The sequence below is a fragment of the Anopheles moucheti genome, chromosome X (genome assembly GCF_943734755.1).
Source record: "Anopheles moucheti chromosome X, idAnoMoucSN_F20_07, whole genome shotgun sequence".
Classification (NCBI taxonomy): domain Eukaryota; kingdom Metazoa; phylum Arthropoda; class Insecta; order Diptera; family Culicidae; genus Anopheles; species Anopheles moucheti.
This window is the reverse complement of record NC_069142.1, coordinates 13257205-13273150: the sequence shown is the minus strand read 5'-3', so window position 1 is coordinate 13273150 and position 15946 is coordinate 13257205. Positions and strand designations below refer to the sequence as shown.

General features: G+C 41.0%; 4 protein-coding genes across 5 annotated transcripts; 2 read left to right on the top strand and 2 right to left on the bottom strand.

Annotated features, from left to right (window-relative positions):
• Positions 1–91: 91 nt before the first annotated feature.
• Positions 92–2289, bottom strand: LOC128307404 (60S ribosomal protein L10). The gene is made up of 4 exons (XM_053045221.1): positions 2194–2289; positions 1969–1997; positions 833–1138; positions 92–608 (listed from the first exon to the last, which is right to left on the bottom strand). The coding sequence occupies exons 2-4, from the start codon at positions 1989–1991 to the stop codon at positions 278–280; spliced, it is 660 nt and encodes a 219-aa protein (XP_052901181.1). The 5' UTR covers positions 1992–1997; positions 2194–2289; the 3' UTR covers positions 92–277.
• A 506-nt stretch (positions 2290–2795) lies between these two features.
• Positions 2796–4734, top strand: LOC128307362 (probable 60S ribosomal protein L37-A). The gene is made up of 3 exons (XM_053045155.1): positions 2796–2905; positions 3415–3550; positions 4276–4734. Exons 1-3 carry the CDS (start codon positions 2903–2905, stop codon positions 4410–4412), a joined length of 276 nt encoding a protein of 91 aa, XP_052901115.1. The 5' UTR covers positions 2796–2902; the 3' UTR covers positions 4413–4734.
• Positions 4735–5161: 427 nt separating this feature from the next.
• On the bottom strand, positions 5162–7478 carry LOC128307361 (glucose-induced degradation protein 8 homolog). Its single transcript, XM_053045154.1, has 3 exons — positions 7062–7478; positions 6607–6829; positions 5162–6537 (listed from the first exon to the last, which is right to left on the bottom strand). The coding sequence occupies exons 1-3, from the start codon at positions 7177–7179 to the stop codon at positions 6192–6194; spliced, it is 687 nt and encodes a 228-aa protein (XP_052901114.1). The 5' UTR covers positions 7180–7478; the 3' UTR covers positions 5162–6191.
• A 424-nt stretch (positions 7479–7902) lies between these two features.
• On the top strand, positions 7903–12540 carry LOC128307360 (actin nucleation-promoting factor WASL). 2 transcript variants are annotated; one of them, XM_053045152.1, is made up of 9 exons: positions 7913–8029; positions 8536–8755; positions 9365–9592; positions 9676–9775; positions 10628–10765; positions 10840–11108; positions 11242–11367; positions 11446–11832; positions 11976–12540. In XM_053045152.1, the coding sequence occupies exons 2-9, from the start codon at positions 8624–8626 to the stop codon at positions 12252–12254; spliced, it is 1659 nt and encodes a 552-aa protein (XP_052901112.1). In that variant the 5' UTR covers positions 7913–8029; positions 8536–8623; the 3' UTR covers positions 12255–12540. The 2 variants fall into 2 exon arrangements, with proteins under 2 accessions (XP_052901111.1, XP_052901112.1); XM_053045151.1 differs by having other exon boundaries at positions 7903–8029; positions 11242–11832.
• The last annotated feature ends 3406 nt before the right edge of the window (positions 12541–15946 follow it).

Here is a 15946-nt window from a genome sequence, read left to right as displayed (position 1 = left end):
TTCAAATATCGATAATCAAGGAGTTAGAGGTGGACAACATCATCAAAAATTCGTTCTTCCCTAGTCTAGATAGTTCAATAACTGCAAAAAATTGTTGTTTTCTCCCGCTCCGAAGCATGTATATTGTATCCAGTAGTTGCTTACAATAAGGAAAACTTTTCATACTTCGCGATGTTCGTGTTCGCCGCGCGGAGCGTCCATTGAAAGGTAACAGACATCAATACATTCACTTTTTCCCAACCCAACATTTCATTATCACCCTTTCCGTTGATCCGTTTTAGGCGGCAAATCGGTCGCGTTGATGCTGTTCCCATTTGGCCAGTGGTCCGTGATCGTTGCGGAACTGCACGCCACATCCGTCTGCGACGAGGCGACCTTCATCGTTATGCTTCTGGTACTCATCGCGATCGTACTTGGTGAAGCCCCATTTCTTTGACACGAAGATCTTCTGGCGACCGGGGAACTTGAACTTGGCACGACGCAGTGCTTCGATCACCTGCGCCTTGAACCGATCGCTGGATCGCACCGACATGATCGGCTGACCAATATGAACGCGCGCAACCGTACCCTGTGGTTTACCGAAAGCACCACGCATTCCTGTCTGGAGCCTGGTATAGGTAGAAAAAGAAACACAATTTAATACAATCAATCGGCAAGTAAAGCTGATGCGGTTAGCATTTTGATGCATCCATAGTCATCAGTTATCGTCAACGTGTAAATAGGGTAATCATGCGAATTTCATAACCCAATGCTCTGATAAAAGCGATATCATCATAGACAAGTTTAAAAACGAGTATACATTAGCCTTATACATAATAACGGATTCCCTTACCTATCAGCTCCGGCACAGGACAACATTTTGTTGATGCGAATCACATGGAACGGGTGCAGACGCATGCGAATGTGGAACTGGTCCTTGCCGCAGAACTTTACCAGGTACTTGTTGCAACAAATACGACCTGCCTCGAGCGCCTCCGAGCTCAACTGTTCGTACTCGTCGGACACGAGATGGACACAGAGCGGAAAATCTTCCACCGGCGCCTTCTTGCGGCCAAGATCGAATATACGGATCTTCGCGTCCGGTACACCGCGACAGAAACGCGACTTCGGGTACGGCTTGTTTTTACAATAACGATAGCTGAAACGATATATCACATTACAATGAGATTGATTGATGCGTGAGAGACCGCGCCGTAGCAAGGGAACAATTTCGAATGATATCTGTTTCAAGTAAAATTGAGATCGCAAACCTTGTTTTGCTGGTTGAAATCTCACCCTTTTTCTTGATAGCTATTCTACCTTCTAATCGAACACTAGTCAATGCTAAGAACAGTATGCATTGACGATATTTAATTTCGGAAGGATGCTCTACATCATTTTAATAATACCAGCTTAGTAGACGATAAATCGATCAACTTTCAACGTTAAGAGCTGTTCGCATATCAATACTAAGACATTCCATCCAATTAATTTGATTGCGTGATATGTTACAAGCAAAATTGAGATACCATTCTATTGATGACAAAGAACGATTCTCACCCTTTTTCTTGCATATGTTCTTCCTTCTAGATACACAAGTCGGTTAATGTTCAAAATATAACAATCCAACATATATGTAAAGTACTAGAAGGAAACGAGGGGACAGCATGCAGAGTTTGTTTCATTACTATTTTCAAATCATGTTCCAAACAAAATTGAGACAACATCCTACGAAAAATCTAATCGGATGAATCTCACCCTTTATTACTTGGGTATGTTCTCCCTCCCGGGTAAACTGGTCGAATGTATGGAGATAGAAACATTCTACACATTCTGTTTGACGCTCGGAAGGGAATAATGAATCAACACTCTGTACACTGGCCGGAGTTATGCTGCTCCTTATTTTCTTAACATGTCGATCGTTCCATTACAACGGGTTAGAAATTACATAAACGATAAAAGAAGCTTACAACGATTATTCATACATACCATCTCGCTGGACGTCGCCCCATCTTGAGCTGAAAAATAATACAAGATTATATGGTATTCATTTGTAACGTTCCATTGCTCGTAACGAGGCTATGAAGACTGCACTAAAAAACGGCCACGTAGGATTGATAGAAGATGCAGGACTTCCTTGATTGTGGTAGATCGCCCAAACGTATTAAACACACAAAAGGAGTAATCGAGCGAAGCGTGCCAACGAAATCTTACCTTTAGCGCTCCGAGACGTGTTAACGAATTGAAGCTTTGTGCTGGAAAGAGAGTTTCAAGAGAGCAGTACCAACGATGACAACCACGCTACATCCGGTTCCGTGTCGCTAGGTTGGTATCATTCGACCACCGTGTGCACAGTAGTAATGCGCAGAATAATTTTTACGTTTATTTATTGTTTAAATTTAATTTAATTTAAATTTAAAGTTAACCTTAAAATTACATAATAGCAACAATTGATAAGTTGGATATTGATAAACAATGATAGTTAGTGATACACGTATCTAGAGCTAATTTTCAATTTTGCCGCATGATTTTGTATGGAATTTACATTCCCAAAATTTGTCAAGCTTTTTCACTCTGCCGTACTAATTATTTAACTCTTCGAAACGAGAAACCATGATGATTTTGCTACTGGCATTGCGAAATAGATTAATAGTGACTCGCGCCGCATATGAAATAATTGCATGCGTCGCATGCGATTTGTTAGAAAGACGTCCCGTTGTGCACATTAATTAGGAGCGAAAACCATTGTCAGCGGTTTTGTTTACTTGAGAATAAAACCTACCGCATGACTGGCTAGAAACGTCAACAGCCGCTGGGACGAGTGGCGACCGTCACTCAAGTCATCGCAAGTTCCGGCTGTAACCTTTCTTTTGGTACTGCGTGCCTATCAAGGCAGGTTGCATAGTGTTGTGTAGAGGCAAAGATGGTTAGTATTTTAGCTTTTTGGTGTACCGCAACTAAAAGTTCCACACTTTTGAAGTGCCGAGCACGAATTACGAGACGTTAATCATAATTCTGCCCAGAACGTGATGGTTAATAATTTCCCAAAACTACTTGTAGTTGCACACGTTTGTCGATTGTGTATTTCCCGGATAGGAATGGAAGAGTTTCCGCTGCCCATGTAGTGTCGAATAGTTAAGCCACGAGTCTTACCGGTGGCACCCAGAAGTTGTTTCCTCGATGATAACAAATGTTTGCGTAGCACGAATTGGTCTTCTTTTAATATCAATTTCGTGGTAAAAACGTACATAATTTATCCCTTTCCCTTCCGATCACTTACCCGGCATATAACGTGATGGAAACAGCTTCCAGGTGGATTGATGCGTTTTTCCGTAACCGTCCGAAAATCTGTGCTCGGTGTTAGAAAAATGTGCACCGCGACATTTGCTAGCAACAAACACTACTCAACGATCAACTCTCTGTTTCATCTTTCAGACTAAGGGAACTTCCAGCTTTGGAAAGCGGCACAACAAAACCCATACGTTGTGCCGTCGTTGTGGTAGATCTTCCTACCATATTCAGAAGCATACATGCTCGCGTTGTGGCTATCCAGCAGCCAAGATCCGATCGTGTAAGTAAATCCATATTTAAATTATCTTAGTTTTGATGGTTGTTTACATGCAGGCAGATTCAAGAGAAGAGAAGTACAATTCAAAATTTTACGATATTTTATTCAACTGATGTTTCATTTGAAGGAATTGAATATTATGTTTCACAATACGAAATATATTCACTTGGTTTCCAATTAATTTATTCTTCTGAAATTTCATTTTAATCTCTTGAACCAGCCGATATGCAAAAAGCCTATCCGATTTGGCATCCTTTAAATTGTGCACTCCTAAGATGGTGTCATTGTCATATTCGCGCAAATTATAACGTATCGACTGAAAGGATGCAGTTTACTTGTCTAAAGGGATGTTGACACACTTGAAAAACTCATGTCAATATTAACGATGAGCACGAAATATTATTCTAAAACATGCAGGATGTTATGTTGTCATTCTTATCACTATCATTTGAAATAGTCCTTACAAAGCATACAATTACAATATTAGAAACAATTCGTCCATCACAAATAGATGTTGGCATTTGTGTCACAATCATGCCCGCATTCAACGGTGGTCGAAGATTATTATCCTAAAACAGAGTGTTACGCTGTGCATATCATCACTGTTGCATTAAGAAAATAGGATAACAAACCACGTAACTTTCGTTATCTATTTTGAGCGTGGCGGAGTTCATAAGATCTACTTATTAATTTGTCTGGTTATGTTTCGTTTCTTCTTTCTTTTGTAGACAACTGGTCGGAGAAGGCTAAGCGAAGAAGGACCACCGGTACTGGCCGCATGCGCTACCTGAAGGTGGTGCGTCGTCGTTTCCGCAACGGATTCCGCGAGGGTCAGGTGGCGAAGCCGCGCAAGGCCGCTGCCTAATAATTTAACACGCATCCCCTTCTTTCCTTTTTTGCAAAACAACAACACATTGTTTACCAAGTAAAACTATACCTAACTTTGACCCTTCTTGACACAATCGTGCGACCTGGTTTGCGATAAAGCAAGGAAATGTTTCTTCACTTATGAAATCCATTGAATTGTACCGTGAACTTAGGCGAAAGAAGGTGTCAAATTAAGCGGAGGAAGAGGATCTGCCAACCCACATACCTGGTAACACGTTTTGCTGTACCAATGTAATGGAATGCTTACAAGGAAGTGAATAAAAGATCGAAACACAACACAAATGGATGCGTATGCGCAGATCAAATATCACATTTTTCGTAAGCCGTAAGTTTTGATTGTAGCAGGAAAAGAGAAAGTTGCTTTTTATTCCGCAGTTCGTAGGTGTTTAGGCACTAGGGCACTTGCTCTCAATCAGGGATGTATTTTAGGATTCAAATATCTGGGCAAACAACGCAAGAACTCCCACCACAGGAATATTGGTAAAATTATCTTCCACTAGAAGAAATACAATACAATGCTTTGCATTATCATACATACCGGGTATCATCGCATTGTATTTAGCTCCAAGTTCAGCCCACTGGAATTCAATAAGCCTTCATCATACTTGCTAGTCCGTATGATAACATTCAACTTTCTCAAGTTATTTACAGAATGCTTGGTTTTTTGTTCAACTATGTATGAAAACGAAATATGTATCAAATAAATTGATTCATTCCCAGAGGAATAGGTACTTTTAGCATTTTATTGTTCTGAGCTGGGCCAGATTAAATCCATTACAAACGAATATTATTCAAGCAAACATATATTTCTTTATTATAATGCTATGAATTGCTAATAAGGAAGTAAACTCATTGATAAATTTCATTTCTGTGCCGTACTAGTTTAAACATAAGCTGGGAATAATGCAGTTGGTCACCAAAAAGAGACTTTACCACATACTAAATGAGAGCAAGCAACATATATCCTTTCCGCGTCCTATTCTTTTAAGTATGTGACACTTGATTTTTAATATGCAACTTTTTGCATGTAGCGAATCGAAACGCAATTGAACGTAAGTCTTTTCCCGAGTTGCCAAAGAAATTTGCCTAATTCAATTTATCGCGTAAGTCGAATTCCCTTTACAACATCGTTTATATTTCGTATATACTTATTTTCATGTTACGATATATAATTTGACAAACGTATTTATTTGGAATTCTAAAATATATATTATTTGATGTGAAGTGACCAAAATCTTTTCCATATCAACATTGATGCTGTTTAACAGGTATGCTTCATTACAAATAAAACACTGAATCACAAACGATTACTGAACTGATAAAATTTTGAAATATTCTTTAATCGGGAAAAGAGTGTACAGCTTTTTTAACGGCCGAACAGGCCATTTTGAAAGTTTTCTGATTTACCCATTTGCCATTTCCGTGTCAGTCCTTATGGTGGTGGGCCCGGGGTTTTTAGCAGATTTTGGCGCAAAGTGCGTCGTGTTGTTAAGCCGTTGTGATTATCTGCACTACTATGAGAAGTGGCTCCACGCTTCCATCTTTAAGATATAGACATTTCCTGTTACTTCCTTCTCTATCCAACTAAATCAGCCCAGGGCCAACATTCGTGCTTCAAAGCTTCGTACTAAACTAACTAGACATCGTCCGCTTCCTTCCTTCACCCTCTCACATACATATTTCGATCACACACATGTACATATCAAACACACAAACACGCGTATCCGTTCTTGGACAATGCCTTAATTTGCTGACTCTACTTTGGCTCGATAGTGCCCGAGGCTAAATCCATCATCTTCGGGTACTTGACGTTCTTTTTGTCCAGCTCGGTCTGTGCCCACAGTATTAGCTTGAGGATGTTGATCATGCGTGGGCTCGACTGTTCCTGCTGTTCAGTCTTGAGGATTGCCGCGTTCAGCTCGCTGGCCACCTTCTGACGGTGGGTATGATCGAGTAGGTCCGCGAACGGGCTGTGCTGGGGTTTCTCGAACGCGAGCAGCGCAAGTGTGCGCTCGAGTTCGTTTAACACTTCCGGGTTACTTTCGCCCGCTTCGGAGATTTGCGTCTGAGCGAACGTAAGCGCTTCTTCAATCTTTCCGGCACTGAAAACATTAGGAGGGAGCATTAGAATGGTAGAGTTTTGGGATTACTAACATCACAAAGACGCAAACCGGATAAGCTCGATCAGATGAAGCTGCTGAAGATGGAAATATAGATAGCGATCATTATCGAGCAGTTCCGGATGCAACTGGTTGACCAGGTGGGTCGCCTCCTGTATGAAACCATTCTGGACCGCTTCCCGTATCAATATCCTGTTATCCAACGAGTTCAGATCCACCGAAGGTACAACACCGGATTCCGCTTGAAACTTTTCTGCCGCCTCTTTAAATCCCTCTGTGTTGGAATAGAAAATTAAAATTAGATTATTACGCACATCACAGCTTCCAGTGCCCGTTGCCACCTAGCACATCAGGGAGATATCAACAACAAAACAAACTATCATAACAACAACATTCACTATCACCCATTACGGATACAGAAGGGTACAGAGGATGGTCGAAGGTTAGCACAACAGACATATAATACAGCGCATCTTTCCAACAAAATGCTTCTTTATCTTTCTTACCAGTAACCAGGTAGTTCATAATCAATTTGTTAATATCGTCCTGCTTGAATGGAAATGTTTCGAGACGGCTTTGCCATTCCTCCTTCGAGATACCATCGTTCTTGTCGTTACAGCTCATCGCAGAATCGGGGTCGTATTGGTTTTTCGACCCTTTTGGAAAGCACACTTGAACGGCACGTTTCACACGCACGACAGCGCAACACAACGTTTTTCCACTTCTGTACAACAATAATACACGCTTAAAAATCGTTCTATTCTTCCTCTGTTCTCAAATGCGAGTGCGAAAGTTTCTCTTTTCTGCGTCGCCCTTTTTGTTGTTTGCTTCTGCACTGTGTTCTTCTTCTTTTTCTTCGTTTACTTTCAGCGCGGGGTGATTATGCTACGGTAATTCGTGGTTGTGGGGTCTGTTGGGTCCTTTTTCGCTGCGAAAAAAACGTTTCCATGTATTAATAATTTGTAAGATTTGTCACCAAAATATGAATAAAGTAAATACCCTTTGTTTTATTATTATTCGGACGAATGATTTGTTTTCTTATACCGCCATTTTTCAGGAAGACAGGTGAGTAGTAAAGAGGTGTTTATAGCGAATGGTTAAATAGTTACAGAGTTTAATATCTTTTTTATTTGATTTACACGATAAAACGTGCGTGAGAGGTCAAATAGAATGTTTGGCACTGTCCTAGTTGTGTAATACAGTTTTTAGAAAAAGTTCTATGTCCAATTCAAGCTAAAAGAGTGCAAAAATTTGAAATATATTTTGATGTGTACGTTGCCAACAATGCGTACAGCGGACATGACGTTAGCTGTCATTTGGTGTAACCACTGTCTTACAACCCCCTGTCCGCAAAAGGGGTAGAAAGATATGGGCCTGCTGCGAAGAGGAAAAACATTCGCTATTTTCGGTTAATATCAGCAAGATGTTACGGGTTTGACTCACTTGCTGGTGTCTGGTATGTGTGCTGCAGCGAGTAAGTTCCTAGACGGCTAGATAATATTATTTTAACTAGCAACGCTAGCAGTGGCGAAATGTAATCAGTTGAAGACGAGGGTATAATGTGACCAAATGGTGATGTGGTGAAGCCAGTGAACAAGTGGCAATTTCCGCGTATTGTTTCTATCACTGAGGAGGGTGCGGTGAATCATTAGACTGTGCTTGTTGATAGCTGATGCTGCTTTTCCTATGCATTTGTTATGAATAGCTGTATCGCCCAAAGCATTAGTTTCCCTTTCGCATCGCCATATCGTGTACTCGCGTGAACAGTTTTGGGCATAAATCTGCATCCAGATGTGGATATGCGTTACATACAGTGAATTAGTTAACGGTACGGTTATCTTATCACCAGGAACATCACACGGTTCCACTAGCTAACGCCCTCCTCTAGCTGCTAGGGAAATAAAATGTGTATTGAAATCATCTCCTAAACAAGTGCAGCTGTATGTGCGTACCAATTTTAAGTTTGTTTTTATTTCGTAGCTATTTTGACAGGGAAAGAATCTAAAAACCCACAGCTAGTGAAACTAAACCGATCCGAGAGTATTGCTGATCGTCGACTAAACCAAAGATGAAACAACCAGCGGGTGGAGAAAATGCAGGTGATCGCAACTCGACGGCAAGCAAAGCTAATCGACCGAGCACACTGCTAACGAACGATGAAAATGATCAACTTTTTCGTCTGCTGGGACGTCGATGTCAGGTATGATTCATCTCTAAACCATCCATTCAATCAAACTGTACCGTTGTAAGCGGTTGTTCCATTATTATTTATACATTATAAATTTAATGATTCTTACATTGTTGCGTTTTATACACATCAGAAGCTATTGTATATTTTCTGGACTTGAACGGTGTCGTGGGTTGATTTCGGTTACGTTATTTCCCAGGTTTCCAGTTATCTAATTGGGGGAAGTCTTATCGTAAGCTTCGTTGCTAATTCCTTCAAACGGGAGATAAAAGTATTAACAGTCTGCTGATATTAAATATAAACCAATAATATTTGACGAAAATCATCAGAAATGTTATATAATTTAGTGCCATGTCAATTTTTATTTCCCCGCTCTTTTAGGGGTTTGTGAAAAGCTCTAAATGATTCTTTTGAGAAGAGTAGTTCATTTGAATCTTCAGTGCGAGTCAGTCAAATTGTTAGTCGACTTTCAACACATTCATGAGACAGAAATCCACAAGGATTCAGAAATGTTAATCATCAGAACCTTAAATTAGACTAGTTGTTAGCAACAACAACAGTCAGTACTGGTGACTTGGTTTTCTAATGCCCTCCTCTACTGTATCATTTTCCAATCCACAGACACTTAGTACGGCAGTTGTACAGCTGTACACCACGCAGTCTCCGGCACATGCCTCCTGGGTAAAGCGATGCACCGGTGCGCTCTGCTTCATCAAGGACAACATCCGGAAGTCATACTACTTTCGGCTGTACTGTCTCAAAGCGAATCAAATGGTTTGGGAGCAGGAGCTGTACGATAAAATCGAAGTGACGCAACCGAAACCGTACCTTATTACATTCGAGGGTCAGGTAAGGGCTTTGAGCTACAGTACATTTAACGCGAACGCTTTCCATAGTTGCAAATTGTTTCATCGCTTCTCTTGCCTCCACAGGATGGTATTGTTGCATTTAACTTCGCTACCGAAGATGAGGCATCTGGCGTCATGAATACTACTCTTACAACCATACATAATCGCAACCGACGGCGCGATGGTAAGTGTGCCTTGTTCACGTACTTGTTAAGGTGCCACTAATTAGTAGCGAAATGATAATATGCAAACACACACGGTTGAGCGGAGTAACAAAAAATGAAAAACAAAACAAAACGATTAAAACATAAGCAACTCCCCTTTCCCGGTTGTTCGTTTCAAATCGTTAGTTTACCAAGGTACACAAAGGGTTTTTTTTAAAGTTATCTGAAAAGGCATGCGTTTGCTATTCTTGTGAGGTCACAGGTAAAAATGTAATTACACAGTTGATAGTCAGTTTCCCCATTCCAGTTGAATGAGGTAAATGTACGGATATGGCATGATAGATATAACCGTCCCTAGACACGTTGCTTATGTGATAAGTGAGTCAATTTTACTAACAATCAACCACATATTAGGTGTGTTCGTTTTAGGTCAACACACTGTTGCCAAACGAATACCGTGGTTGTTTTTTTTTTATAAAAATGCATTTTTTTTTCATATACATAATTGGTTTAAGTGCATCATTTTACGGTCTCACGGTACATTTTAGTCGGGTGGATTAAATTCCCCAGGGCCTGTTAGGGTGGGCGACATATGGATGCCCATTATTAGGATTGATGCTAAATTTGATGAATGAAACAGCGAAAAGATCGATTTTTATCAGTCGGGCGCAACATGATTCTTTTAAAGTTATTCACATTCTGTACGATAAAGACTGAACTGTTGGGTTGCGTTTCGATGAAGTGCTGCCGGTGTTTAAATTACAACCGTCGAAGTGGTCGTAGTAGCAACAATCATGAAAGTAATACTATAATGACGATATGTTAATCATGTTTAACTCTTATTTTATAAATAATCACTCCCGCATACGCAGAACGTATTAAACGTAACAATACCCGGAAGGATCCTCCGCCAGCAAGGCCTCCACCATTGCAAAACATACCGGTCGGTGCAACTGGTTCGAACATTCCCGATTCAGATGTGTCCGTAACCTACCGGAATAAACAACCTTGTAAGTTAGAAGGAACGCTCGGAAGGTCGAAACAGATTTTTGAATATGTTTTTGTTTTGTTTTTTTATTTCTAGTTGCAAATCCGTTTTCGGGTCCAGCAGCACCACCGATGCAACAGTATCCCGGACAGCAACAGCAGTCCTCAAATCTTGGCAATGCACAGCACCAGAAGCCTCGTAAGGTGAAGGGTATGGGCAAATTGCAAAAGTCCGACATTGGGTCACCATCGAACTTTAAGCATGTGACCCATGTCGGTTGGGATCCGCACAGTGGCTTCGATTTGATTGGCGCACAGGAATCGCTGAAACCGTTCCTTGAGAAGGCCGGCGTACGGGATCAGCATGTGAGTAGTTAGGCCGTTGCGATGCACAATTAGTAGATGAATGAAGTTAAATATCCATTTTTCTATTTGGTTTCCTGTGCTTTTTTTCTGCCCCCGGGATCCACCGTCACACTACTCACCACTGCTCGTGCAGCTAAAAGATCGTGACACGTGTGCATTTATATACGACTTTATCCAAACGAACAACGTCCTCGATACAGTGAAGTCGGAGCAGAGCAGCGGCCGCAAGCAAAAGCCTCCGGCGCCACCGCCCGTACCGGTTCGTACACATACCGAGGCACAGCCCGAAACGTTTTCTTCTCAGCCCCAATCACATGAACATCATCACCCTCAACAGCATCCACCAAGCGTGCCGTCCCACCAGAATGGTCAAACGAGAAATCCGCCGCCGCCACCACCACACCGTACGCTTCCGCCGCTCCCACCGACCACACCGCCGAAGGTTGCACCCAGCGGACCTTCAGGCACGCGACCGCCCCCGATGCAACCACCGCCGGCCCAGCATCCATCCGTCTCCGTACCGTCCTCTGCTGCACCGGCGCCACCACCTCCGCCACCAATGCCAATAGCGGTCGGACCGGTACCGCCGCCGCCACCGCCGATGATGCCATCGCTAAAACCACCGGCGCCGGCCATCCCAGGTGGGGCGACTGGTGGTGGGGATGAGGGTGGTGATGCACGATCCGCACTGCTCGATAGTATTCGCAAGGGAACAACACTGAAGGTAACGTACAAAAGGAACAACCGTGGTACTCCTCTAATACTCACCATTTCAGCACAATATTAGTTCTTTATTGTTGTCCCAATGTGTGAAAACGAATTAACTAATCCCTTGGTTCTTCATATTAATGCTCTTTTTTATTGCAGAAAGTGGACCAAAGCGCACAGCACAGCGCGGGTAGCGGAGATATGCGCAACGATTTGATGACTGAGATACAGCAAGGGTTCCAGTTGCGCCCGGTCGCGAATCGCGAGCTAAATGCGGTCGGCGAGCGAAACAGTGGCGGTGGGGGAAGTGGCGACGTCGGTACGGATGCGCTGGCCGATGCATTGCGCCGTGCGCTAGCCGAACGTGGCCGTGTCATTCGTCCATCGGACGAAGATGACAGTGATTCCAATTCCAACAACACCGACTGGGAAGATTAAGCAGCTTCGTGTTCGGTTGAAGTTGTTTGTTTTTTTTTTTATAATTATTCTTTTTCTATTCGGCCAGAGTTGAATATATCTGTGACTACCGTTTAAGCTCGACAGTACGATAGGATCGGTACAAAATCCCATCCGGATCAATCTTCCCCCCGTGCGCAGGACTGATTATCCAGCTACGGGTATAGGAAGTCAGAGGAAGCTAGAAATAGCATTAAAAAGGAAAAAGGAGAAGAAGAAACATGTTTACCCACTCCCAAGCATTATGGGAAAACTCCGATCTATTTGAGCTAAGGTTTGAAACGCACCAACACAGGGTGCTGTTTGCTAGGTCCGGGCGTGTTACCAAATGTGTAACGTGTTCGGGCCCAAACCTTTTTTTTATTGTAACATCACTAACCTTCTAAAATCAATCACATTTCTAGTGTATTGCAAAGCTGAAGAAACAATATTGTACGTTGTTAATAATATTGCATAACATGCTGCAACAAAGCAATATTATTACGCACGTTTAGAGTTGGCAATAAGCTAATTACTAACTTGCTTTAATGCGCAATTGTGGCACCAGCGAAGAAAACAAAACGGAAACTTTTCATTACAGCCCAGCAGAAAGCAAAGCTTTGCGAATACAGTAATATAGTATCAGTGCGGTTTAGGGGATGTTAGGTGTTATTCTTCCACGTTTATCCATATAAACCTAAACTGCAAAACAGTAGTTTGAACCTTTTGGCGATCATTTGTTGTATGACGTACGTTTATTGTAGAGACACGTGTTTCTTTTGCATCGATAAAGTATTTTTACAATGTTATTTAAATTTACAATGTTGTGAATGATAGTCTGGAACACCTGGTAGAAGTAATGTAACAGGGTAAACAAAAAACAAATTTAAACCATCATTGCTATGCAAAACGTTAATAAATAAGCTATAATTCACAATGCATCCATAACGTTGCGTTTTTTTTTCTTCTTTATTGTTGTATCTTAATCCGATGGCATCGAACAAGTTGAAAGCAACTAAACAATTGTAACATTTTCTCACGGAACCAGTGTAACATAACGTTGGTTGGATGGGCATTAGTGTAAAGAATCGCACATTTATCGCGGCTAGTAAAATAAATGTCTAAATTCGGCACTTTGTTTTGTAAACTATTTTTCTTCATCGCGTCTTCATCAACCTGCTACAGTAGCATCGGTCTTTCTGTTTGAGGTTTAGGGTATTTTATGTAGGTTTTTGGTTCACCGTTTGGTCGCGTTTTTAACATCGGTGTACGGATTGCGATTAACAAACCTAATTTCACTATCGATATGCACCTAGCAAAGGGCGCAACGGCCGAAAAATGCAAAAAACGAGACGCGAAACTTTCTTTTTTGCGTGTAACAACGTTTGTCATGGCTAAGCGTATAACTCCATCAATATTGATATTCATTTTTATATTTTTTTTAATTACTTTTACTCTAGTCTAACGCGGTATGCTTGTTAATTTTCAACGACACCAATACATCTTCGTGGTTTAATAAAAGTCATATATTATATGTGTATGTATATGTTTTGTGTATTTTTATCAGCAATGATATTTATCCACCGATTAATCGGCATGATTTAAAGGTTAAACGTAGGGTTTTGTCACACTCATATGTTTAAGTTCTGGATAGAAATGTGGTTATATTAGCGATGGCTACAAAGTCTGCACACTAACGTCTGATCGTTGAGGAAGTGTTTTGTTAGTCCATTATGTTGAGTACATGCGGTTCCTTGCGTCACTCTAGCAGTCACAATTACTACATCCTATTTTATCCGGTGTTCACCGTGTTCCTGACCGCTAACGAATATGCTTTACATGCATAACACTTCCGTTTAACACATCTGATCAACTATTTGCACTCGGAGTTCGGAGATTGATGGACATAGTGTAAATTGTTCAAACAAAATGGTGCCGGGTGCTGACGTCTTTTATCAGAGATAAAGTAATTATAAGAAGTATACATTCTCTACACATCGTTAGGGTTGCTTTAAGCTCACTTAATCAGACTGTTGGAAGAAGTTTCGAGAAATGTTTAAAATAAAAAGAATTATCTGCAATAAATGTTTAAACTAGTTGATACAATGCCTACAATCGTAACACGTGTCCATTCTTGACACGGCTTTAACGGTTAAAAGGTAGCCAGCTGTCAGGAAAAAAGGGTTAAGGTGGGCTAGCTAGTCTAGATTATCCTTGCAAATTTATAACACTGATTAGTTTGCCGCTGCTTTTTACACTGCTTAACGTTAGTACACACCCGCTAGTGAAAGCGCAATTTGTAATTAATGTTCAATTTAGCTATATGATTATCAGTTTTATGAAACTAAAGTTTGACTAGAGTCTTTTGCGACCTTTTCTTTGTTTAAGCCCTACTTGAAAGGTTACATGTAAAACAACGTTTCGACAGAGACAGTGCTTAAGCTCCAGGTCGGTAAAGAATACTTTAAGCGGGCAGTACATTCTGGTGACCTACAAAAATGATTTATTTACTACTTTTACTATTTACTATTTATTTTTAAGAAATATCTTTAGAGTGTCTACTTTACCTCAAACGTTATTCAGAGTTCGTAAGACACCTCGTTTCAAAGTTACACGCCGATGAAGTGGCGAAGTACTTCTTCTCAAAGATTCAAAGTTCTTCAAAGTTGGTCAACTGTTCGCAACAACTCAATAACATTTCTTCCGATTTGAACGGAAATGAATGAATTTTTCAAATCTATTTCTTTCTGTCAACGTACCTAGTCGTTTTGGGATTTGTTAAGATCCTTCGGTGGCTAAAAATGGTTCTTCCGGTGCATAGCTTTTATGTCTGGTTTTGTGTTAAAAAACCTGGTTTTGCTGAGAACCACATAAGATGACAGTAAGTTTATCGGAAATGAAGGGAAAAATGCCAATTTTGCCTCAACGATGCGGTTTCTATCTTGTCCGCCGATCAGCAGATTGCCGTTGAAAGTGTTACGCTACATTTGATGTAATGGCTGAAGGTGTTGTCTATTTTCGCTTTGATAGCTAGGAAGCGATACCAAGAAAATATTCATTCCATTGCTCTCAAGCATTTATCATCTACTACCAGGCATCCAGAGTATACTACCCGCTTAAGACAACCAGCGAAGATGGAAGAACCAAAAGTAAGTGACCGCTTATCTAAGAAGCTATCTTACCGGCGGTAGTTATTCGAGGGGTATCCACGATGTTTGGTCTAAGGAAAAGCCTTTAAATATTACTATTCCTAAAAGCGTTTGGATGTTTGGCATCGCAAACGAAAAACACCATCAACATGTCGAAAAACAACACATCCTTTCGTCACGATTACAACAAGCGCTAATCGCCAATATATCCCTGTGTTTTGGTGTGTTAATTGATAGTAACGCTTACCAATTGTTACCTACCTCCCGCACCATTTCAGACTTGTTACGCCACTCATTTTGTTTTTAAGACTTTGCTATAATTAAGTACACTGCAACACATATGTGCGGATTCGTTTTTTTTTTCGACTAGAAACTTCCACACATTTTTCCCGTTACCACACATACACACAGACACACAAAGTATAGACCATACTTAGGGTTTACTATTTCCGGAAATAGTACAACAAGCACTCTACCCTCTACCAATATTATCCACAATTGGGTAAGTGAGTAAGATTTACGCTGAGATGTTGTATCGATTTGGTT